The sequence below is a fragment of the Alosa pseudoharengus genome, unplaced genomic scaffold, assembly GCF_046254945.1.
Source record: "Alosa pseudoharengus isolate Yale_2024_CS ecotype anadromous, Long Island Sound unplaced genomic scaffold, YU_APseudo_1.1 YU_APseudo_1.1_scf_6, whole genome shotgun sequence".
Taxonomy (NCBI): Eukaryota; Metazoa; Chordata; class Actinopteri; order Clupeiformes; family Clupeidae; genus Alosa; species Alosa pseudoharengus.
Window position 1 is genome coordinate 39,542,297 of NW_027468848.1, and position 15,524 is coordinate 39,557,820.

The window sequence follows — 15,524 nt, forward strand, 5'->3', positions numbered from 1 at the left end:
GGCTAATATGGAACATAGCAATTTTAGATTTTCAGGCCCATCAGTGTTCCCTAAAAAGGTACTCACTTGAATTCAATTCAATTCAATTCAATACAATACAATACAATACAATACAATACAATACAATACAATACAATGTTATTTTACTTACAGTGCCAAAACAATTGTACTGAGGCCAGAGCCTGAGCCCCTAGAGCTAGCACTAATCCAATCGAAAGTGGAAAACTCCCTTTTAGGGAAACCTTCAGAAACATAGCTTATGGGGGGCCCATCTGCTTTAGGCCAGTCAGGTGTGTAGGTGTGTGTGTGTGTGTGTGTGTGTATGTGTGTTGGGAGGGGGGGGTGCAGGCTGATGAGGTCATATCAGGATCAGAAGAATCATACAGTAATAAAATATAGTACATACATGATACACGACAGTGGATTAAAAAAATGAGGAAAGCCAGCCTTATTTAAAGTATCGGTTGTAGAAGAGCTTAGTGGGTTAACTGTGGACTCGTAAAGTTGCTATTAGAAGGAGAGCAATGAAGCAAGTTCATCATCAGTGTGTGTGTGTGTGTGTGTGTGTGTGCTTATTTAAACAATGCACTATGATTTTGTGGCAAAAAATGGACAGTGAAAAATGACTGCCCATCATGGCTCAACAAGGCATGGGCAGGTGTTACTCTGGAACAAACAACCAAATAAAAAAACATGATGCTTTCTACCAGTGGAAGCACCATCTGGCAGGCCCCGCAGAGAGGCTGGAGAAGAGTCTGCTGCTTTTGTGTTACAACAGATGTCCAGTGAACCTGGTGGTGAAGTGTCGTGGCAATTGCACATTTGTCTTTGCCGTGTTCAGATGTGCATTTGTGAAAAAATAATTCAGTTGTGCAATGCTCGTAAGTTACTGTACCAACAAAAACAATATGTTTAGACAATCATAATCTTGGCTCTCACTGGCTTGGAACAGAGAATTCTAACAAGCCGCAACTTGGCTTAAAATAAAATATCTCCATGATTAACTATGATTAATTATTTTATATATTATTTTTCTTTTGTGAATGTAATGGACTTTGCACTAAATTGCCTCATACAGTATGTGGACAGTTAGAAGTTCAAATACATTTGTATTGTCTTGTTCCAGAATAGTGCATATGTCTACTTTTTTATTATTATTTAAATGAACACCTCTAAAAAGCCACTGTGTGGTTCCCGGTTACTGTCTTATTGAGGCTGTGCTGGAGACTCATCATATCAGATATCCATAACTGTACATACTGTATGTAACAGTAACAATAACTGATGTCAACATTTTAGTAGTTCCAGAAAATCATTCAAGTTTGGCTATTGGCGCAAATCAAACAAGTTCCATGACATAAAATCCATCTCGTTTCAAAGCAAATATGAAAAAGTTATGAGAAATGCCTTTTCTTGTCAGGTGTAGCATACTACCTGAATACTATCTAAGTTATTCACTCATATAACTCATGATTGAGTTAGGCTACGTTCCTGCTCTCCCTCTCTCTCTCTCACTCTCTCTCTCTCTCTCTCTGACACACACACACGCACGCACGCATGCACACACACCATTACACATACGCATACTTAGGCTAATACTGAAAGCCACCCGCTTAGCAGAGGGTTTTTCAACTATAGAGCTCAAATTGAAATTCATTGATAGCCTAAAAATTTATTCACAAAAAAAGGTTACGGACACAAAATAACTAGTAAGTTTGTCACTGCGTTTCATTTGGGCCAGTCCCCATCCTCATCAGCGGCACACGCTCTCTCTGAAGTTGGGTTTACTGCGCCCTCTTTGGTTGTGAAGGAACGGTGATCTTAATTATGCGCGTTCCAACTCAGACTCATCGCAGTCTGCATGAACACATAAAAGTTGTTTAACTGTTGATGGAAGCGGAACTACACGGAGATTTGGAGCTGGACGTTGAAACAGCAAGCTGGAATAAATGCTTTGATCGAAATCAACAGACTGGATTAAAGGCAATAGGTTTGTTGTGAATAGGTAGCCTGTGCTATAAGTACATTTTCTTCTGAGAATTAGGCCAGTAGTTTACAGCAGGGGAGCATAGGGAAATTATGGATGAGAAAAAAACCGATCACATAAGACATTTTATGTATCACTGTGTTAATTTCGGTAAGATGAGCCCTGGGGCTTTTTTTTGAAGATGGCTCTTAACCTTGCAAAAGTGTAAATAATTCTAGCTCGCCTGTTTCGATTGACACAGGGAGGAAAAATATATTGGCAGGTTCAGGTGTCAGTGTGGCGGTCATTAATGAACAAACCATTAGAGCGGCTCATTCATCTGCGGCAAATACACGTTTATTGACGAATATATTTCGAAAGTAGCCTAAACGTAAATGCAAAACAAGGTTAAGGCAATTGTGTTGTTCTGGGTATTAATAAACAATTACCCTAAGTTGTCTGCAAAAATTGTGTTACGACAAGAGGGGATCACCGGAGTCAGCCAAGTCCCATCTGAATAAACGTCTATATTAATGAATTATACACCCACCAACGAGTGACCTTAAAACCATAATAGGAGACACTTGAGGGGAGAGGTTGCTGAATTCTTTATCGGACTTCTGTCACAGGGGCATTCATTCGTCTTTCAGGCGAATTAATTAACGAGAAATGTAAACGTTTTAATTGAATGTCAAATGGAGTGCATTATGTAAATTAAAGCGACAAAATACAGACGCTTCGAAACAGGCAGAATCATGTAAATACGCATTCCTTAATATTTTTTTCATTCAAGGTCAATAATGAACCTCTTTCTATAGGCAAAGAAAATGATAAATTTCTGCAGTTAATTTATTGATTGAGAGTCCACCTCTTATGTGCTTTACTTGACCAGTCATTTATCAATGCATAAAAAAACACCAATACACCCCGTGATGATGGCGTTGTGATTCAGTCAGGTTATTGTATATTAAAACCACAGAGGCTGATCTGAAAACGTGTAGCATACCTTACCACATCTCTACGGGCATTGATTTTGAACTCAAAATAAGGATTAAATTCAGTCGAAGCAGGCCTGTGCACTATTTTTCTGTGGGATAGGCCTACGACAGCGCACTTTAACTGACCTCTGTAAAACAAGAATTTGCGCACAGAATACACCACAAAAATGATTGTTCAGAATTGTCTGAAAATCCTTTTTTAAAATTTAGACAGCAATCCAGTATTTCCTATCGTTTCAGTGTCGTGAATTTACATGAAATACTCCTTCTCACCCCTTTCGGGGACATACGCTTAAGGCATCATTTTTAAAAAGAGAAACATTAGAGTAACTAGACTAAAGTTGGTCAAGTGCACTTGAGCCTGTCCAAACACACTTTTCAGCTTTAAAGAGGCCTGTATTCCCTGAAGAAAAATCACATTAAAACGTATCAGAATCGTCTAGTATGCTCTGTTATTATTCACATTCCTTCGCAGTGAAATGCAGTTGGAGACACGAATTCATTTTCAGACCATTATGTTTGTGTTTTGGTTCGTTATCAATCTGCAGAGAGCTTGAGATGACAAATGGCCTTGTCAAAAGAACGCCAGTCAAAACACTTGGCCACCCCTCTGGACAGATCCGTGTAAAATGCCCTACATTGAGATATACAGACACTATCCAAACAGCAGTAACTTTCTCAAGCGTCTGAGTGCGGGGGTGGGAAACGCAGGATAACAAGTTGCAGCAACAATACTAAGAGAAGGGTTATCTAAAAAGAGAGTCAATTTGGTGCACAAATCTCCAAGGCACAGGGCGAAGGACAAACACGTAATAATTAAGTACTTCCGTTTTTTAATGGTGTAAAATAAAAGGGAATAAGGCACCGCATAAACTAATTTAATCCAAACTTGCCAATCACAGCCATGGGTCAAGCATGACACCAGATTGCCATGATGCATTTAGTATCCTTGCAACGTGTATAGCCGACGCCGGGCACCTCAATAAAGATGTTCTTTCAACAAAAACAACCTATAGTCTAAACTATGAAATAGCTATTAGCCATTTATTTTTTTAGGTAGGTCTAGGCAAGTAATTTCTTCAATAGGCCATTCGCGTTCCAATAAAATTTCCTCTGCATAACATCTGAATTCAACAGTTCGTCATGGTACTGTTAGTAAAATCCAGGCTACCTTTAAAGTGATATTGTGTACGACTTCAGGTTACAATTGGCAAAGACAGATGGTCAAATACATTTTTGGGGCTGTTTGGGGCTCCTCTGTCCCTTGTGCTTTAGACTGGCGTAAAACCCACGTGCCCCCCTTTCCCGCCTCACGAGCGCGCAGAGGAGGAGAGGGGCAGGAGAGAGAGGACATGACCGAGAGCTCTAGCCACAGCGTATAGGAAGTAACGGGCGCAGAGTGCACGCGGGCAATTCGGCTACGGTGTAGCAGCGTATATGGAAGAATAGCTGTGTGAACTCGCTGTTTTGGACAAAACCACATTTTGGATTAATTGGGTAAGTTAAGTTAATTCTTTGATATTGACACAGAATGAAAGACTACCCTAATCAAAATGAACTCTCTCCATGAACGCACTGTCCACCACCCTTCTGAAACTATGTTGCCTTCTCCTGGCTCACCAGCGAAAGCAAGAGTTTACAAGTTAAGGATGCCTGAGAACACGTATCTGCACGCTGGGTTGTTTGTCGTTTTTCGCTATATGTGTTTTGTTTAATAGTTAGTCTGTCGTCACTGACTAACGCTACTTTAGGATGATAAATAACATGGGACGCAGTTTACTAACTCTCCAGTAATGGGGAAAGTGTTAGTGTGTAATACGTGTTTACATAAATCTAATCTCAGAGAGGTTCTTGTGTTTTTTGTGTAGTTGCTCTTGGAAATGTTGAAGCCCGGAGACCCGAGCGGCTCTGCTTTTTTGAAAGTGGACCCAACTTACATTCAGCACTGGCAGCAGCTCTTCCCTCAAGCACAACTGAAGAACGGCGCCCTCGCGCAGCTCCAGCCACCGGAGCGTGTCACGATTCCGGTGGAGAGCTTGCGACAGCGGCCGAACCTCATCTCTGTATCGTCCTCATCGGGTCTCACTTCGTCCTCTACGTCCACACACTCCTCGTGTACGCCCTCAGCAGTGTCTTCGTTGGCAGGTTTAACGCAACTCTCTGTACCACAAATTGCACTTTTTGGACAAACTTTGTGCACTGACCTGGTAACGTCAGATAGCAGCACACAATCCAAGGAACTCTGCTTTTCGTCGAACTTCAAGAATGACAAAAGCTCAAAGTTCAAACTGACCTCGGAGGAGTTAGACTACTACCTCTACGGACAACAGAGGATGGAAATAATTCCATTGAACAATCACACCAGCGACCAGACAAACCGTATGTATAACTTCATTTAGGCCCAGGCCTGCATTGCGCGCATTTTGGGGAAAGAGACATTTACACATCTGTAAAACCACCGCACACAAGAGACAGAGAAAGTAGCCTATGTAATCCTGCACTTGAAGTGAAGTTGATGTGAAGTCTAGCCTACTGTCATTAATATAGGCTAGGCAAATGCAACCAGTATTTTTTTAACATGACACTTACATTTGACTCTTTAGTTTTATTCTTATTTTTAAAGATGATTTGGAACATCCAGGCGTACATCTTTCAGTGTAGTAAACACTTAAGATTAAACAAAAACATTATCGTGGATATTGGTCATTCTTATCTGTCCATCAGCCGCTTTGTGCGCATCAGTGGCCGCACTTTAAAGATTAACTGTTCTTCCCGACTGGATTATCGACAGGGTTATTCAGTTAACCTTAATTAAAGGGGGTATTACTTCCTTTTATATGCGTATTAAATTGGCCAAACGGATAAAATTGTACTTAATTGCTGTAAACATTTTTGCCTCTAACCAACTAAATAGTGTACAATGTCATCTAATGAAATTAATATTGCCCAAATAATTAATTATGCAAATTATGACTGCTTGTAGCCTAGTTAAGGTCGTTTCACGCTTGGGAATTGTCACTCAAATACCAATTTACACATGATGAATCAAAACGGAGGTATGCTAATTAAAGTTATTAAGACAAAGATTTGTTATTAATTTGCCATAGTCTAGTAATAGGCTACCTTTTGACAGTCTGACCACCGAAATGGAACACTCATCGCGTCTTGGTAAAATAGGTTACTTTGGTTATTTTTAATGCAAGCAGTTTTGATCAGACAGTCTAGTCTATCAGAAGCAAACAACCCTTCTTTATTATCGAGGAGTATAAGCTCAGGAATGGGTTGGCTGTAGTTGTTTCTGTGTTTACAGCCTTTTAGTTTTGCATTTTGTCGTTGAGGCTACATTTACATACTTCAAACAAGCACTAGCCAGAACACAATATATTAAAGCGAAGTTTGAGAAGGTGGTGAGTGTTTATTTAAGGTGATAAAACGGCCCATCAGCAGTAATCTCCGTCGATACATGCCACAAGCAGATGAGGGATGGGGGGACAAGCCAGAATTAATTGCTGTATAGTTTTGTAGAAGAGAGTGGAGTGAGTGTGGATCAGAGATCGATCTCTCCCATCGGCCGCTATTCATCATCCCTACATGGTATATGGAAGTCTCCGGGGGACAGTAAGACTGCTTTATCTACATTCGGCATTCTCTCTCCCATATTTCAAACTGGTGGCCCTCATTTATAAAGCGGCCTATAAGTGCGAATACAACACGGGGAAACATTTAATTCCAGCCGCTTTGGGACATACGGATTTTTTTATTTTATACCACGCAGTCTGAAATAACCATCTTGAGATAAAGGTTGGTTCTAGATTTAATTCTCAATTTTCTTCATCATCAATGCATTTTTTTCAATTTCAGAATGCAAAGAAAATTCGTGAACAGATTCTTTCCCTCTTAAAATATGAAACCCTAAACATTTCGCAAACGCATAATAGGAACACCAGGCTATTCTAAAAAGGACGATAACTTAAAAGTCCATATGTAGTAGGCTATAACACTGCGTCAAAACAGGTAAAATCACCATATCACAGATCATATCACCTACTTAAATTATAATAATGCTAGGAAATCTAATAGCACAAAGAGACAAGGAACTGTGTGCTCTCTGTCTACTGTAAATTAGAAGTACCTAATCATAAATGATAATGTAACAACACAGTGTACATTTCCTTGAAGGTAGCCCACAGTTGCTGCATTTTCTAATGTTTGAATAAACTACTGGCTACTGTTACAGAACTTTTGGAGAAGATTTTGCAGAAAGTCTTTCATTTCAAAGTAAATGAAAGGAGAGCCTATGAAAAATGCTTGTGATATGTGTGTGTGTGTGTGTGTGTGTGTGTGTGTGAGTGAGTCTGCGTGAGTGCGTGTGTGGGGGCGTGCTGTTGTGTGTCTGTAGTTTTTCCATACACAAAATGTTTATGATTGTTAGGACATAGAACCCTCATCAATCACCCTATATTTTATCTACACAGTTTCTGTCAGAAAATGCAGTTTGTCAGCAAAACCCTTTTAGACAAAATTAAATGTTATAAAATGTGAAGACCTCTCTTGAAATAGCCACTCCTAAGCTTGTTTGCATGTGTTGAGTTGACATGCATTGGCTTGCTTGTCCAAGTTGATGCTTCCAATTGACTGGCACCAGAGTGCCCTTTGCATGGCGTGTGTGTGGTTGTCCATATGTATGATACGGTCACTTGTATGTTTGTGTGCATGTGTTTATGTTTTTGTACGTTGATGTTGATGTTGATTTACGTATGATACATATGACGTCTGTATTTTCTTATATTCTGTGTTTTTATATAATATGGTTTATGTAATTGTCTGTGTATAGGCTATGTGGTGTGTATATACAGGTTCCTTCTATGTTTGATGTGTGTCTGTTTTTACTCATTGTCCGTATGTGTGTGTGTGTGTGTGTGTGTGTGTGTGTGTGTGTGTCCATATTGTGCTTGTGTGTGTTGTAACTGTAGGCTGTGATATGTGTGCGGATAACCGTAATGGAGAGTGCCCCATGCATGGACCCCTGCACTCGCTGCGGCGTTTGGTGGGCACCAGCAGCGCGTCCTCCGCGGTGCCCCCTCCAGACGTGCCCGAGTGGCTGCGGGACCTGCCGCGCGAAGTCTGCCTCTGCACCAGCACAGTGCCCGGCCTCGGCTACGGCATCTGCGCAGCCCAGCGCATCCCACAAGGCACCTGGATCGGGCCCTTTCAGGGCGTCCCCCTCCTGCTGGACAAGGTGCAGGCGGGAGCCGTGAGGAATACACGACATCTGTGGGAGGTGAGAGAGACGCACTGTGTGTGAGTTATGCACTTACAATCCAGTATGTATAGCCTACTATTATTTGTCATTTGTCATTATTTGTCAATATGAGAGTGTTGTGTCCAAAGTATATTTGATATCTTGGAGTGGTGTTGTAAATATGATGTGAATATGCCATTGATTGCTTGGACGGGAATAACAATTTAAGACTTCTCCTGCGTGGTACTGGAGATGTAGCAATATTTCATACACTGTTTCATGCTTGGCCAGCGCTACAACTACTACATTGTCGTCTAATTGCGGCTTGGCGTGCTTTTCATTTAGTCTTTGAAATGGCACATGTTTTTTTGGCTTGTTAACTTATTGAACCAAGTTGTCATTTAAGTATTCTGACTTCTTTTGTTTGTGTCAATTGTTTAGAGTTGTGAGAGTGTGTGTGAGCATTGTGCTTGGTGTGTGTGACTGTTTGAGAGGCGAAAGTGAGTTTTACACACATGAGGCTAAACATGAATGAATGTGAGAGCTGCTGGGGGCTCTTTGAGCAATATTCCCATCCTAACCTACGACACCAATTATCACTAAACAGCAGTGGTGGTGTCAGAAAATGACTCATACTTAGTTGCCATAAACCCTGAAATTAAGGTTAAATATCTAAGAGTATTTATTTGCAATTACTAATGTAAGTAAATCAGCTACTAACTATTAATAATATATCTAATTAAAATAATTGATGAAATACAGTATACAGTATGTTTATACTGTTAATAGTATGTTAATAGTAATATATTAGTTAATACAAACAAACAATAAACTTCTGACTTTTGACTTGACTTGACATTAATTATTTATTAATTGGCCATTTTATTAATTATGAAAATTAATTAGCTAATACGTTTGAAATTAATAGTTGTTTTTATAAGCCAATTTGACAAATAATTACACAGTGCATAAAAGACACAATGTATGCAATCTCATGTGGACTCACACACACACACACACACACACACACCCACACACACACACACACACACACACACACACACACACACACACACACACACACAATGACAAATCAATGTTGCATCTGCCATATATATGTGTAGACACACTCAAAGTTATATAGCCACATACATTATACAGTAGCCTTGGTCACACTGTTTCACTGGTCAAGTGCAGTGTCCAGTTTCTAGGGGATTGGTTGGCCATGTACGAAAGGATGGTTAAAATGCCGCTAGGCTGATCATATTGTGGGGTGTGAGGGGGCACTGAAAGGAATCCAATAGTCTGACTCCATCCCTCTCCCAGGAGGATCTCCAACCTCCACTCACTCACACGGGGTTAAACTCACACATCAGCAGTCATATACAAAAGAGAGAAAATACTCACAAACATGGGGTGCGTTGGACAGTGTGTGAGTCTGCTGGCTAGGATCTGTCTGGGCACTCATCGCATAGGCCAAGGGGATTGTGTGTAATTGTCCAAATATTTTCTGGACAGCATCAGGAATCACTTTTTAAAATAAGACTATTAATCATGATCTAAACTTGGCTAGGAGAGTTCTAGAGGATTCGGTCATAGCCTGTAGCAACACTGTATCAACAATAGCGCTGTCTTACACTGCACTGGGATTCTTTTGATTCTCACTTTCACAAGAAACAAGGTGCTGCATGTGAGTGTATTTGTGTTGTTGATATAACACAAAAGATTAGATGTATGGCATTAACAATCACAGCTGAATAAACAGAAATGTGTTTGTGTTTATTCAACCAAACGAATATCTTTTTGAGCTGCCAGGAAGTCCCATAAGCCTTTGCTTTGTTTGCTTTGAGCTCAGCACTATATCAGCCGTTGCTTTTTTCTTCCCTGGTATACGGTCGGACCTAATGATATAATGACAAATGACACGTGCACTTTACTTGCCAAATACTTTAGTGTCCGAGAGGAACCCTCTCCCTAGCACTGGAGCTGATAACTTGTGAAGTGAGTGAAGAGGATACTCTCATGTGAGTGGACTCATCCGTCATCAGCGTGCCCGAGTGGTCAGAGCGCAAGAGATCTTTTCATCTCCAGACCATCTGCTTGTGGGATTTTGTGTTGGGTAGTTAAATGTTGCTTATTATTTGTGTTTTTTGTAGAGACTGTTCATTTGACTTCAGTTGCACAACCACTGTGCAACTGTGCAACCTTCCAGTACCAGTGAATAGAGAATCAGTTTTTCCTTTTTGGTCTGGTGTATGTTTACAGAAAACATGACTTGTGTTTTATATTGACTTTGGCATTGTCATGGTGATGAAGTGACACTTTCCTGAGCTATTTCTGTTTAATTTATCTACTTTGTAAAACTGATATTTGGTGGTTAAGAGGGTAAACGGTTCAAAGTCAACAGATTAAAAAGTTCTACAAAGAAAAAGTGCTGAACATGAAGTTCTCTAAGCCCTTATTTTACTACTTGACTTCATGTGCAGTTTAGGTCCTATGAAGGCAATTTATCTGTGGGTGCATTTCCCAGTTACAATGTCTGTTAGCGTTTTACAAAGCCTCAAAAGGAATACCTTACTGAAGTTATTTATTTTACTGCGAGTGTTTCCCAAACCATCACTTAAGAGTTCCCCGAAGAGAAACCTTCCTATGTGTATGCCTTAAGAGGATAAATCCAGGTTTCTGGAATACATGATTGTCATTCTTGGAGGTTTGAGCATGCATGGGATGTGTATAAAGAGGGTTTGAGCATGCATGGGATGTGTATAAAGAGGGTTTGAGCATGCATGGGATGTGTATAAAGATTATTATTAGAACGTCAACAAGAAATACTATCAAAATAAACTTAAATCACTTGCAAGTGAATAAAAATCAGCCAGTTAATTTCATACCATTTTTTTTCTTTTAATTTAATTGCATACCTTCTTAGTGTTACATTACAGCTAGTGCATACATCAAGACATTGCCACATGAATAGCTCCAATCTAAAAAGTGTGTTAAGATAAGAGTGGTCCAGACCAACCTTATAAAAGTATTCCTCAGCTAAGGATACTTTGTGAAACATCCCCGGAAAAAGTAAGAGTTGTGAAGGTGTAATGTGGAATGACACAGTGTTAAAAAGGCTCTCGGGAAATGGGCCCGTGGTTATGTAACCTCAGTTAGAATATAGAATGTAACTTTTACTTTTACATAGACTTGTTATATTAATCATTACCACAAAGATATTAAGTAGGCATTGGTGAGGTAGTCTGTTTCTGCTACACTATAAGTCATATATTAGTTCCTGTGTGTGCCCCCTTAATACTTTGTCTTCAACACAAAGATCAGGGCTGATCTGTCAGTGAAATTGAGGGAACAGTGCCAGGTACAATAATTGTGGTTTTCACAGCTTTTAATAATGTTATTCTGTTATTTTAATGCTTAGTGAAATGTCTGTCTAAATACAACTGTCTGACTCCTATATTTTGGCAGAAATAGAAAGACAGAGTTTAGACTACTAGTGACTTATGTTTGTTATCTTGGTCTTAGACTTGGTAACTTATTTTACAATAAGAATTTTGATTGGAAAATCAAGGTACCACTGCAAAGTTTGATTGTAAACTGTAAAGATATCAGTTTAAGTTTTTATATTATATTTTCGCACATCTAACCACCATGGCATAAACTTATGTACTGGACAAATAGTGATGAATCATATTATTTTGTTGTTATGTTTCTAAAGATAAGATTTTAATCTTTGGATTTTGGAATCTCTTCAGGGCTTTTAAAAAGGTGAAGTCCAAAAGATGTAGCTGAGCGTTCCGTATCCTGTACCTGGTGTTCTGCGTCCTCTCTGTCCTCTCCCTCCTTCTCTCTTCCTCACTCTGTCTTGCCGTGCCCTGTATTCGGGCCGAGTGGGTGTCCAGCCTCACACTGGAATGTTTGGTTGGAATGTTCTAGAATGTCCCATTCTGCTCCACCCTGGCCTTTGCTATGATAACCTCCTCTCAATGTGTCAGGGACGTCTATAGAAATCTGATTTATGTTCCATACGTATACCACCCCATGCAGAAGGTCGAGTTTCAATCGTGTTGCACGGTAGGACTTACATCAAACTTTGGTATTCCTTTTGCTCAGTTGAGAAATGTCTCAGGAGGAGTGGATCAAGAAAAAAACAACAGTTTCCTAGAGACAAAATGCTGTCTGAAGGCAATTGGGCTGTTTAGTGGTATTGCATGGCTTGGGGGGGGGGGGGGGGGGGGGCAGGAGTAATCTATTTCACGGGGTCATTGATTTTCTTACCTAAGAACACTTACTCCACTAAAGAGCTCTTGAATTGAAAGGAATGTGGGCAGGACTACCTCCCAGACCCCCCAAGTTGGTGTTTTTATCAGGCACACGGGACTGAAAAACTACAAACCACACTGGCTGAGCCGAAAAATCTGTCAAAAATCAGAATCCCCATCCCAATTAAGATTATGAGATACTCAACTCTACAGTATGTAAATGAAGATGATTGAATCAGGTGCTGAAAATTCAACAGCAATTTATTGAAACAATATTTTTGGGAAGCGCCCAGAGGACCTCTGAAACTGTCTTTGTACTCAGCGTGTCTCTGAGCCAAAATGGTGGCCTCCTACGAAGGCTTTGCTTCGGGCAGCAGTGGTGGGTGTTCCCAAGAAATAATAAAGAGCTTAGGCAGGGTGCCAGGGTAATTATTTTTATTTTCTATGCTCCAGTATAGAGGTGACTCCTTTAACAGCGGTTCACTGACACAGAAAGCTGCATAATTTGTCATTTAGGTTATTTTATGGTCTATTTCCTGCCTGATCTAAGGCTATGTTGTGTGAGAAAGCATTGCTCTAATGCAGGACAATTTTATTTGAAAGGTATCAGGGGCTCAATAATGTAAACACTCGCCTGTAAGAGGGGGGCCATTCTTCTGTGGACATTTGGTTTAATAACGTGAACACCAGAGTGCTGAAAATAGTTGAGGAGTTTAAAATAAAGCATTTCCCTTCATGCCTGTGTGTGGAATGGGAACGCTCTATGTGGAATGGGAACGCTCTTGCTTTGTGCCTCCCTGACCTCCATGTGTTAAACGAACAAATGGGAATAACAAGCAGTTAAGATTACAACGGCTGATAATGGGAAAATGACTGAACCTGAATTGATCAGCTGGAGAGTAATGTGCCACTGATTGTGTCCTCACTTACTGTTCAATTTGGGAACAAGTACATTAGAAGGGGAAAGGAAGATGCAAACTAATATTAGATAACACATTCAGTTATTCAGGTCATTTCAATATGTGCCTGCATGTGTGCATGTGATTGTGTATGTATGTGTGTGTTTGTGGATATCTTTTCTCCAATTCGTCTAAAGTTTAGGGTCACTGAGTTAGTCTCTGCCTGACCATAGCCATTTGCAGTATAGAACTTGGTTGAAAGAAGCATAGAGACTATGCCATACTGCTATACTCTAGTGAGGGAAACATGCACTCATTTAGCACAATCTCTTTCTGTCATGATTTACACAGCAACATTCTGTCAGTAAACCTCACACTGGTTGACAGAATAAGGCACTATAGATCTTCTTTGTGTCCTCTCCATTATGATTCAGGATGTACTTCCTTTTAGTACATCAGGGAAAATGTGAAAACCCTTCTCTGCTTTGGGAACTGTGGCCCATGGTGATTGATTAAACCAGTGACCACTTTTGCACACTGTAGGCCTGGGTGTTTTACAACCCTTTAAGCCTAGATCAAAGTCAAACTTTCCAATTCCCACAGACCTTAGTGACACTTGATTGAGTGATTCAACATAAATTAATGAAATTCCAGTCTCTTAGCCATCATGTGGCTTCCTGTAGGCATCACTTGGCTTTATTTGGTTGTGGATGCGCGGTGACAGCTGTCATAACTGTTTAGGGAAGCTCTGTGTCAGTCTGTGACAGGGCCCGACTTCATTCTGTGGCAGCTCAGCAACTGTTTTGGATGGGTGCCTGAGAAATGGGGCATTCGTCAGTAAGCGTGCTTTGATAGCGGTAATGACTAGGGATTTGCCCATTAAGCAGTGAATCTGACAGCACTCTGAGAGGCCTCTTCTGTAGCGCATTGTTAAATCTGGCACTTCAAGGGGAGACTGGGAGCAGTACAGGAGTGTCAGTGTAGGTTCTAAAAAATGACACAAATTCAAAACCAAATGAGGTATAGACTAGTTTCCACCTTCATTCCCTCCTCATATGTCACATTCTGCTTTAGCTCAGTATTCATGTGAGGGTGCAGAAATGACAGCAGGAGAGGGGGCCTCTTGCTCTGACTTCCCCAGCTTAATGGAGTCCTGGAGGTGCCCCCTGCTCCCCATTCTACTCAGATCCTTCCCCACATTTCACTTCATCTTCATCTTCTCACTTGTTTGTTGTGAATCCTCACTCAGGCCCAGTGGTGCTAGAAATGACCGCCTGGTCCAGACGTTATGTTTGCCTTAAAACATGGTATGTATGAGCAGACCACACATGGTTGAGAGTGTGTTTTGCCTGCCACAGGAGCGCAGAATGGCGAATGGCGCTTTTCTTACTCATGCATATGAATTTATGTGAAGGTTGAGGGAAACGCGGGAATTTGTGCAAAACATGGGAGAAGTGTTATTAATCATTAGTTATTCCGACGTATGAAACATGTCTGTTTTGCATTGAATAATTTTTGCCTTTTAAAAGCAAATCCAAATTGTCAATATGAGAAACTTTCAGAGACAAGGGAATCAGTATTCAGAACACCATTTGTTTTTGTTTTTAAAGTGGAGCAAAACTACTGGTCTGCATTATCTCTCTGGTCGTTGATATCTTGTTATCATTTATTATATTATTTCATGATTGCTAAACTTGATTCCTTTTAATCTTGTCATCAGTTGACTCCATTCAACTGCGCTTGTGATTGAATTATACTGTTTAGTTGTGGGCACCGCAAATGACGTTAACGGGCAGTGATGCGGTGAGGCCGCTGTTTACCTAATGAAGTGAACGCTTAGTAAACTCCACACAATATGGCAAGGCACAGCGTTCGCTTTCTGCAGACAGAAAAAATCAGAATTAGTGCTGTCTTCATACATTGGCCCCTCCAGAGTTGTATGCAACTCAAAGTTATGATCACATGATCATATTGTCTCAGAGACAGACACACATAGACACACAGACACACAGACACACACACACACACACACACACACACACACACACACACACACACACACACACACACACACACACACACACACACACACACACACACACACACACACACAGCTTGTACAATGACTGCACCATGCAGAGAGCTCTCTCTAGC

At 40.5% G+C, this 15,524-nt stretch overlaps 1 protein-coding gene across 4 annotated transcripts in view; it reads left to right on the forward strand.

Annotated features, from left to right (window-relative positions):
- Positions 1–3,632: 3,632 nt before the first annotated feature.
- The window catches only part of prdm6 (PR domain containing 6), a 36,702-nt gene continuing 24,810 nt past the window's right edge, over positions 3,633–15,524 (forward strand). For 3 of the 4 annotated variants that reach the window (XM_076271172.1, XM_076271169.1, XM_076271171.1), the window contains exons 1-3: positions 3,633–4,461; positions 4,833–5,343; positions 7,938–8,245. In XM_076271172.1, the coding sequence (XP_076127287.1) occupies positions 4,845–5,343; positions 7,938–8,245 (807 nt within the window). In that variant the 5' untranslated portion in view covers positions 3,633–4,461; positions 4,833–4,844. The remainder of the gene's footprint in view (positions 4,462–4,832; positions 5,344–7,937; positions 8,246–15,524) is intronic. The other variant, XM_076271170.1, reaches the window with a different exon arrangement.